This window comes from Phoenix dactylifera, unplaced genomic scaffold (assembly GCF_009389715.1).
Source record: "Phoenix dactylifera cultivar Barhee BC4 unplaced genomic scaffold, palm_55x_up_171113_PBpolish2nd_filt_p 001572F, whole genome shotgun sequence".
Taxonomy (NCBI): domain Eukaryota; kingdom Viridiplantae; phylum Streptophyta; class Magnoliopsida; order Arecales; family Arecaceae; genus Phoenix; species Phoenix dactylifera.
The window spans coordinates 31,967-42,500 of record NW_024068879.1 but is presented as its reverse complement, the minus strand read 5'-3'; the positions used below and the strand labels follow the sequence as shown (position 1 = coordinate 42,500).

Sequence of the window (10,534 nt, the reverse complement as noted above, 5' to 3'; positions counted from 1 at the left end):
GAACAAAGGGAATTAATTAATTGGACTTGAAACAAGAGTCCTACTTCGGGTAGGATTTCTAGAGTCCTAATTGGATTAGGACTGGGAATCCTAGTTGGAGTAGGACTGGGATTCCTACTTGGAATAGGATTCCTACAATCCTAATGAGATTAAGAATTTTGAATTAAAATTGGATTCCTACTTGGAGTAGGATTCCTAGAAATCCTAATTGGATTAGGACTTCGGATTCAAATAGAGTCCTAATTGGATTAGGACTAAAATTAAATACATCCTAATTGGATTAGGATTCCTTAAGTCTAAATTAATTATTAATCTAATGAATCAACATGACTCCTAATTGGATTAGGATTGAAGAGTTCAATTGAGTCATGGTTCATTCAAGTCCTAATTGGATTAGGACTAGCATAGATTGAACCCAAAATTGGCTAATCCTAATTAGATTAGGATTAAACCATGAGAGAGGCACCTAATCCTCTTTGGAAGAGGATTAGGCTAACCAAGTAAGAGGGGCATCAGCCCCTCTCCAATTGGTTAGGGCGACAAGAAGAGAGAAGGGGCCGGCGCTCCAAAGAAAGAAGGTTGTCAAGGGCTCCTAACTTGTAGGAGCCCTTGATGCTTATAAAAAGGGACCTAGGGCCGGCGCCCTAGGAGTGTGCTCTCTTCCCCCTCTTGCTGCCGCCACCAGCCCCTCTCCTCTCTTAGTTCAGCCGCAAGCAAGGGAAAAGGATCTCCAAGTGTTGGCGGCCTCCTCCCCTTCCCTTCCTTCATCCAACGCAAGGAACAAAAGAAGGCTGCGTGGGGTTCTTTCTTCTTCCTCATCTTCATCCTTCTTCTTCCTCCTCTCAAGCACAATCAAGGGTTGATTGAAAGAGAGGAGATCAGCCATCAAAAGAAGTCTTTGCAAGGGAGCTAGCACCCCGGGAAGACAAGAAAGATTTGATCGGTCCTCTACTTCGTGTGGATACCCGTAGAGGCCGGACGTTTGAACGGCTTCAAGCGAACCCTCTTCCAAAACCACGAATTCAGATTTGCGGTGATCATCTACCCGCGCAAAGTGAAGATTTGATCTTCCTAATAGTTTTAAAAAGTTTTAATTCTTACCTAATTACGAAAGGTCCCGAAACAACGTTCATGCGATGAACGTCGATCCCGCACATGCCTCTTCCGCTGCCATCTGATTTAATTTTTGAAATATCAGCGGCATGGGCGGGTTTCCAACACCCGGTACCTGCCGAGGCGTCTCGCAGGGTCGGAGTCGACTCCCGGCTTTCCGGAGTCGACTCTCTCAGAGACGGCAGAAAGGCCGATTTCAAGGGATGCGCGCGATTCGTCTCCGAAGGACGCGGAGTCGTCCCCACGCATAAAGCACAAACATCCCGAGACATCCCCAAAAAGCGCGGAGTCGACTCTCTCAGGGATTCCAGAGGACTTGTCTTTCATTGATAAAACTTCGGAGTCGTCCCCGTAAAGTGCCGAGCCAACTCTCTCAGAAAAACAGAAAAACAAGTAGTCGAGCTGTTCTTCTTCGGAGTCGTCCCCAAAAAGCGCCGAGTCGACTCCAACATCGTCGAAAGATTTTTTATACAGCAAAGACATCTCTCGTTCAAGCGGAGACGTCTCCGGAACGCCTGGGACGCGATTGACACACTTTTGCAGGTTTATTTGAATTCCAAACGGTCATATTTTTGTGTCTAACGGATCTATTGCTTGTAGGACTATAAAAAGGAGCTTTTAAGTGCCTTTAAAATAACTTCTCACCAACCAAACACAAGATCATTCAAGAGAGAAGAAAGAGAAAGAGGTTCAAGGGAGTTAGTGCTTTCAAGAGGAGAAATCAAGTGCATTTAAGTCTTCCTCATCTGATTTCGTGCTCATCTACTCACTCCCACTCGGCAATCAAAGCTCGCATTCAAGCCTACGTGATCCACATCGGAAGAACCACCATCATCCACGCTTTCAACGGCAAAAAGGGTTCTTCCGATTTTGTTGTTTCTCATTGTTCTATTTGCTTTCATAAGAGCTTTTAAATCCTTGTAAAACAATCAAATATTGTGCTTGTTCCAGTCAAGGGACTTGGAACAAGGGATAGGCGTCCCAAGCCTAGGTTAAATTGGGGGATTGTAGGGTTCGTTGTTAGCCCGGGGTAAAACAACGAGTTGGGTAGTTCACTCGAAAAACTACCGGACTGTAATCGCTGATTATAGTGGAAATTCCCAAAGGTGTTTGGGGAGTGGATGTAGGAGCAGTGGAAGCTCCGAACCACTATAAACCTTTGTGTTTGCGATTGACTATGGTTACAACTTTAGTTTTACTTTTGCACATACACTTGTGTGTTTTCTTTTAATTAGACAAAAAGTTTTTAAAACACCCAATTCACCCCCCTCTTGGGTGACCATCTCTGGGCAACACTTTGGGAAAACTAACTAGGTTGATTGTGAATCCTGAAAACAATCGTTGTAAGGTTGTGGTTGGTGAGCCTTTGGGAAAACCAACTGGGTTTGATTGTGAACTCGGAAAAACAATCGGTTGGTTCTAGTCGGTGAGCCTGTGAAAACCGACCGAGTTCGTTGTGATCTCGTGAAAATAACAAGTTAGGTTGTGAGCTTGTAAAACAACCGGCTGTAATCTGGAGAATTATAGTGAAATTTCCAAGAGATCTTGGGAAGTGGATGTAGGTGCTGGGGTGCACCGAACCACTATACATCTTTGTGTTTGTGATGCCTTATCTCTTGTATTTCATGCCTTACATTCATACTTGATTGTGTAATATCTCTAGCTTTGTTTTCTATAGAGTTATAAGTGATTATTTAGAATTTGCTTAGCTTCCACTCCATTCTTACCATACATATAGATTAAAATTGATCATACAACTATAAGTTAATTTTAGATCAATTGCACCCTAAAGCCATAGTATAATTGCTCTAGCTTAATTTTCCAATGCTTTACTTGTAATTGCCTAGAGCTTAAGTAAATAACATCTTATCATTCCGTTGCATTCAATTCAAAGTAAAAATTAGGGAACATAATTTTTAGAAAACCCAATTCACCCTCCCTCTTGGGTTGTCACCTTGGGCAACACGGACGAAATTTTTTTAGGAGGGGAGAATGTGAGAACCCAGAAAAAAAAAAAGAGGATTGATGGGCCGGCCCGAAGAAGCTGAGCCCATCTATCATTTACGATCGTGCCCTAGGCACGATCGTGGAAGAAGAAACGTGAAGGGGGGGTAACCGCCGGAGAAGAGCGATCATGAGGGGAGGAACGGTTCCGAGAACCGGCCGACCGTGAGCTTTAAAGCTCTTCCCCCCTTCAACGAAGATCTCCACAAATTGGGTGAAGAGGCCTTGGATCCGTGGGTTTTAATCCGAGTTGCTCATGGATTCCTCCTCCGATTCCTCGTTGGAAAGGTCGCCGGAGCACCCCGTCGGACTGAGGTAAGCATGGCTCCTTCCCTTGCGCTTCATTTGCTAGGTTTAGGGCTGTGTTGTTGGGAATTTGGCCGGTGAGATCGTCGGAGAAGGATCCAAAATAGGGTACCCTTGTTTCGGCTTCTCTCTTCCGGATCTTGCCGCCGCCGCCGGCCACCGGGTTGGCTGAGATCCATGGCATTTGTGGTTGAACGGGATTGTATGAGGATTTGTTAGGGGTTTCTATAATTAATTGAAGATGGGAGTGGTGCATCTGAGGTTTTCTTCCTCGAGATCCCATCTTCTCCTTCCCTCCCTCTCGTCGGTTGGCCGCCGGCGGCGACGACTGTGAGTCGTGGGCCACCGCGGCTTCTGTCGGATGGAGGCCGAGCCACCATAATGGTGGTCCTCTATGATGATGGTGGAGGGGAGGGGAGTTTTCCGTTCTTGGAGAAGAAGAGGAAAGATCTCTTCTTCCCTCCCTCTCCTGGCCAGCCACCATCGCCGGCGACTGCAACAGTGGCGGCCGGCGATGGTTCGGCCAGTGGTGGCCGAGGATTGGGAGGGTGGTGGCCGAGGGTTGGGAAGGTGGTGGCTGCTGCCCTTGGACCAAAGAAATGGAGGAAGGGGAGATGTGCTCCCATCCGTGAAGAGAGAAGGGTCTTCTTCCCTTCTCTCTCGTTCACCCTTCTTTTGGTCTTTTCACCGAGACTGGCCATCATCGCCGGCATGGCGGTGGCCATCGCTGGCGATGACATAGGCCGGTGGTACAAGGTGGGAGGTCGGGCCATCCCGACTATTCCTAGATCTGGAGGGATTGAGATGTTTGGGGACGTGGTGATGGACCCCATAGTAGATGTGAATTATAGTTTCGAATGTTTAAATATTAAATAATTTAGTTTGTGATTTGTAATTGATGTTGTAGGGGAGGAGTCAGCGGTGCCAGGAAGTTTTGATCAGGGGACTCAGCACCCCAGCTTGTAGGCTGTGATTCGGATCCGTATTTGAGTCAGTCTACAAATTCTTATAAGAATCTCTACATCTGAGCACCCCTATGCATATATTTGATTTATCGTTGGGTTTATTTTATAATTATGTTGTTATTTGTTTTATGAGATGATATGACATATATGAGGTGTGCATCTTGTTTGATATGGAAATATTAAAATAATTAAATTAGGAAGAATAATCATATTTTTGAGAATATATGAAAATATGTGATGTGATTGAAATTTAATTGAACATGTAAAAACTAGACATGTAAAATGGGTTGGACTAGCCTCGTCATGAGATAGCCTCTACGAGCTTATGCGTAGGATAGCTGCTACGAGCTGATATGTGGGATAGCCTCTATAAGCTTATGCGTAGGATAGCCTCCACGAGCTTATGCGTGGGATAGCTTCCACGGGCTTACGCGTGGGATAGCTGCCACGAGCTTATGCGTAGGATTTGTGCAGTCTTGGACTGGGTCATGATCTTGGTTAGTCCAAAGCCAGAAGTAAAAAATCTTAAAACTTGGGAATCAGAGTAATACGAAAGTGGATCACATAATGTGTAAAAAGGATTTATGTATATGTACTGGTTATATCTACTTGTTGTTTGTTGAGCTTTTTGAATGATGAAATAACATTTATTTGTTGCTTAAATTATTTTATTATTATTACTGTGTGTGGCTGTTGGGATTCTTACTGGGCTGGAAAAGCTCATACTATACTTACTTTCTTTTTAGAGGCACTGGATTTGTAGAATCTGTCGGGTGGGACAAAAAGTAAGATCGATCTGGAGTCAGACTGCTAGATAGTTAGAAGTTAGCTTATCTTTTATTTATGGACATTTGAAATTGTGTAATCAATCAGTATATTTTAGTTAGTTGGTTTAAATACATTAATCGTTAATCTTTGGCATTTTTTATGAATATTGTACATTTATAGTCCTTACATGATCTCTAGGATTTTACTTTAGGGATTATGTGGCCGTGTCACGTGATCGACCTGAGTGATGGGTTTGGGACGTGACATGTGAGCAATTAATTCTTTTTGTTCTTTGTTGTAACAAGGTTCAGGGATTGAAATGAGAAAAAAAGTCCATCCATAATTGAAATTAGATTGTGAAGGTTTCAGATTATTTTCCAAGAAAATCAACTAAATTTATTGTGAACCCAAAAAATAATCGGTGTAGGTTTTGGTTGATATCTTGGAAAAATCAACAGGTTGTGAACTCAAAAAGCAATCGGTTGTAGATTTTGATTGATTGACTTGAAAAAATCAATTGGGTTTGATTGTGAACCCGAAAAATAATTGGAATATAATTTGGGTTATAGATTATAGTAAAATTTCTAAAAAGAAAATTTTGGAGAGTCGACATAGTTGCAGGGTTGGCACCAAACTACTATAAATCTTTTGTGTTTACGTTGCTTGATCTATTTGACTTTATTTTCAACTCATTTACTTATCAGTTATTTGCTGAAAGTTATTTTTTTCTATTAAGCATTTAATTCTGCTAAATTTAGTAAAAGTTTCCCCCCCCCCCCCCCCCCACCCCCCCTTCTCTCCCAGGCTGCATAGTTGGGCAACAACAAGGAAGAGAAAGGAAGGATCTGCAGAAGCCTCTCAGTGCAACAGAAAGAATGCTTTGAATCTCTTGATATATGGTGGATTCACAAATGACCTTATCTAGATGGTTTAGATCAGTCCAACCAACCATCCCTCCAACTACAACAATAGACGCATGTCGCACCCGCATTGCTCTACACGGTTAATGTTCTCCCAGGAGAGCAAGAGTCAGGACTCGTCCTTTAACGGATCATTGCCTATGAATTAATGCCCTCTATAATATGGTACAAGGTCTGACAAAATAGCTACTTCCTTTGCCAGAACCAAGGAAGATGCTTCGGACACTAAAATAGTGGGTTGTGATGTGGCAATAAATGACTATAATAATGTGGCATGACTGGATTCGTCCAGCTCAAGGCCTATGTGGCGATCCAAGCATGACTAAAGATTCTTTAAGGCATCTTAATTGGAATCTCAAGCCGACATGAAAGGTGGAATATGCAGACCAGGAAGGGCTAACCTCTAGAGCTAAAGTCTCCAAGCTCAACTTGGCAACTCAGCAATCAACCCAAGGTGAGCAGGACCTCTCACCCGAGTGCACATGGGTTTTGACTTTTCTATCACATACCAGGTGGTTAACGTCCCGATGCGGTTACGGCACATCAGTAGGTTGTTATAGCATGATTCTAAATTTGTTGGAATACAATCCCTTAAAGATTCAGGATCCTGACTATAAAAAACTTGAAAACCCTCCATGAAAGGTGAGACAAAGAACCCTTAATCTCTCTGAAACATCCTTAATACTGACATTACTATCTACCTCTTTTTTCTTTCCCACTTCCTATTAGAAAGTCCTTTCTAACTTAAGCATCGGAAGACTTGATCGGAGACAATCTGGCAAGCTCTCAAACCTTTTCTTGTTGTCTAGCAGGTCCATAGGGGTGGTTCACATCTGTGTCCCAAGATCAGCGGCAACATTATTATTTCTAAAGCTTTTCTCCATAAAAAAATATATAATATGATATAATATACAATCTGATAAACAGATTTCTTTGTGGCTGATGAGTAAATAAGCGTGTTGCAGCTCCATCATGAATTCCTGAATAGCACTTAATAGCCAGTTGATATGATTCAAAATTGTTTTCTTTGACTTGTTGGAACTTCAATTACCCATTGTCCATAGCCCATGGTATTGAGCTGTCCTAACTTATTTCGAGTAGAGATGATCCGGACTTGTTTTTCCAAGCGGTGCTCTGCACATTACTTTTGTCCTCACCCACACTTGTACCTTAATGAGGTTGAAGTAGCACCAAATGGCCCATGCTTGCTCCAGAAAGTTTTCGTCCCTGCATTGCTCCACATGTGAGCCTGCAGGATTGGATGGGTGCTGCAGAGGAGATTGCTCGTCTCTAAAGTTATCAGCTTTTTGAAAATTGTTCTCTTCTTTAAGCCATATCTCTTAGCTTTTGACAGTGGCCTCGCCAACCTTTTCCAACTTTAAGAAGGCATGTTACAGGGTGCTCTGGAAGATGCTGGAACCAATTAGAAAAATGAGGTAAAGGAGGAAAAGCCGCCGATTAACGCACTACTAGGCAATTCCTGCCTCTTTTTCACTTTTTCCATTTTCTAGTCTCCTCCATTGCCCACAGAAAAAGCTTGGATAATCTCATACTAACTTTAGATTTTTGGCCACTTGCCGACACCCAGAGCCATGCTTTTCATGTGCGTTGGCCTCTTTTTCACTTTTTTCCTTTTTCTAGATAAAAGAAGAAGAAGAAGAAGAAGAAGAAAGAAAAAAAGCTTGGATATATCATAAATATATTAACTTTAGAATTATGGCCTATTGCTGAACCTTAGAGCCATGCTTTTCATGTGCATTATTTTGGCAATTAAATCAATTTGGAGGTGTAACCTGGCCGGGAAAGTGCTGTCCAGACTATTTTGGATCTTAGCTTGGCAGAGACGCTGTTCTGGCAGCATACCTCGAAGCCTTTCATTTTCTTTTCACAGATCTTCTCATCGTAGCATCCCTCTAGCTTGGTATTGACCTGGCCAGCTCAAAAGAAGCAAATTAAACTCTTGGCCTTGAATGTTTTAGCAAAACTTGCAAATTTTCAGAAAGAAACATCTACACTGACAATTATGGACGTTGCAAATGTTTTTCTTCTCTAGAATGAAGATTTCAGACTTAGTATTTTATGCTATCAAGCCTGAGGATGTTTGGACATTTGTTTGACTCAGTTGGTCAAGCGAGGTTCTTATATATCATGCGTTATTTTATATATATATATAATCCGTATTTTATATAGCTCTCACGGAGTACAGACAGCCAAGTAAAAACAGGACAATTAAGTTAACAACGTAGAATTGCTAGTAATCACTGAGCGTAGTCAACCTGACCATGAATTCCCCATAAAATACACACACACACACACACACACACACACACACACACACAGAGAGAGAGAGAGACAGAGAGAGAGAAACTGAACTAGAAACCAATTACCAATTGAGGCAAGTCCCTATGGGAAACAAAACTAGCATGAGACATGGTATCTAGTCCATGACAATTTCAAGCATTGGACGGGTAGTTTCCTAATTAACACAAGTGGTGCTAAGAATTATTGCACGTGGTTTAAACTTGCCAACCCACTGATCTGTGAATTTCTAGACAATTTTTCATATTTAAATTCCAACCAGGTAACTTGAAATCCATACGGGATTCAAATCCAGTGGTCTTCACTTGGTCGCATTTTTGGATTACCTCATTTCCAGAGGCAGGCATATATTCCTCATCACCATTGTCTATGGAGCGTGTCTTTGTAAATCAAGATGCTCTGCGTCCAATATGTCTTTTCACAGGCACGTGTTACGAGGAATGGGCCCGCAAAAGGAATAAAGGACCATTTTCTGGCCGCCTCCACTGTCTATGCTCTGTTTTAAAGTAACGTAACTCTAATAAAATCAGCACATTAATACAACATTAAGGCATTGTGGTGATAACATTATTAGAATGTGTAAGATCTTCTCAATCTTAGATAGTTTCCTTCCGGTCATACTCAAATATTTAAAAATCTTATGTTTAAACATCCCAAGGAAATCATAACTAGCGATTGTGTTTCCTTGAAGTCTAGCTCGTGTCCTATAAACCTTAATCTTCGAACCTATTGATTCTTATGCAGATCCATCCTTTAGATTAACCTTAATATTTTACTGCGTGGCTGCGCATGCTTCCACTCAGAAAACGAGCCGTAAGTAACAGGTGGAATCTTTTCACGAATTTTCTTTTTCTTTTTTGCAGGGCCAAAATGCTAAATATCTACAAGTCGTGACCAGAGTAAAAGAATACCGCCTAATGTTGCAGAGACAATGAATGCTCTAATAGTAACACACCAAATGCCTCTAATGAGAAACCCCCTAGCTCTTCTATATAAGGCAGTAGCAACCTCTCTCTTGCTCCCAAGAGTCGCAATTCTCCCATTCTCTCACTTCCCTCTCTTTCTTGCTGCGTCTAGCAATGGAGCGCTCCCGAAGGATGCTTCCAGCCATCCTTCTCCTTGTGCTGCTTATCGTTGCCTCTGGTTCTTTTCTTTTTTCTTCGTTTTTTCACTATATGCTGTTAGTAAGCGTTCGTCAGGGTCCTACAAAGTATTTTAACATAAAATCACTTAAAAGCTGGCTGCTCTTGAACTATTTAAATTATGACTATACTGCATGATCTATTAGAAAATGCTATAGTTCATGAAAAGCTCTAGTTTCTTTCTTGTCATCATTTCTTCTTTTACTTCCATATGGGATTATATTTTTGTTCATTTTTTTTGTTTTTGGTAAAACACGGCATTTATATTACTCCATATCTAACAAAGTTGTGATTATTCGTTGTGTCCACTCTATACAGAGATGGCTACGATGAAGGTGGAGGCAAGAACATGTGAGTCGCAGAGCCACAGGTTCAAGGGACCATGTGTGCGCTCTGACAACTGTGCAAATGTCTGCAAAACGGAGGGCTTCCCTGGAGGGAAGTGTCGGGGCTTCCGCCGCCGCTGTTTCTGCACCAAACATTGTTGATGAATGGCCTCCTAACATAAAGTAGCAATGTTGTGCTGGTCATGATAATTTCGTTGTCAGATTTTGGTGTCTTGAGAATAACTAGCATTGGAGTTGTCTTTCATGGCAGAGAGTTACCTGCTCTGGTTATGATGTTTATGTTCTCCGAGTCCTCGTTTTACATCGTGCAGTAAAATCTGTATCTCAATAAAGTTTACGTGGTTGTTTAAGTTCTGGAAGCCATTACTTGCTGGTTTTGGAAGAGGTTATTTCATGCAGGGACTTTAATGAAAAAAAAATCAAAGAGAGAGCTATGAGAAAACCATAACATCTTGAAGATTATTGATAATGGGCAAGCAGCACCTTGCTAAAAACTTTGGCATTTCTTCGAGACTTAATATAGTTTTACCATGATTTACATCTCAAAACCTTAACCTGAGTAGTAAATTTCCCATAAATAAAACCATAGGAGTAAGACAGACTCATATAACATAGATTCAAAAATCGAGTTTAAATGCTTGGAATAGAGA

At 41.8% G+C, this 10,534-nt stretch overlaps 1 protein-coding gene across 1 annotated transcript; it reads left to right on the top strand.

Moving 5' to 3' along the window:
• The first annotated feature begins 9,353 nt into the window (after window positions 1–9,353).
• Window positions 9,354–10,234, top strand: LOC120108826 (defensin Ec-AMP-D2-like). The gene is made up of 2 exons (XM_039122553.1): window positions 9,354–9,538; window positions 9,856–10,234. Exons 1-2 carry the CDS (start codon window positions 9,475–9,477, stop codon window positions 10,023–10,025), a joined length of 234 nt encoding a protein of 77 aa, XP_038978481.1. The 5' UTR covers window positions 9,354–9,474; the 3' UTR covers window positions 10,026–10,234.
• The last annotated feature ends 300 nt before the right edge of the window (window positions 10,235–10,534 follow it).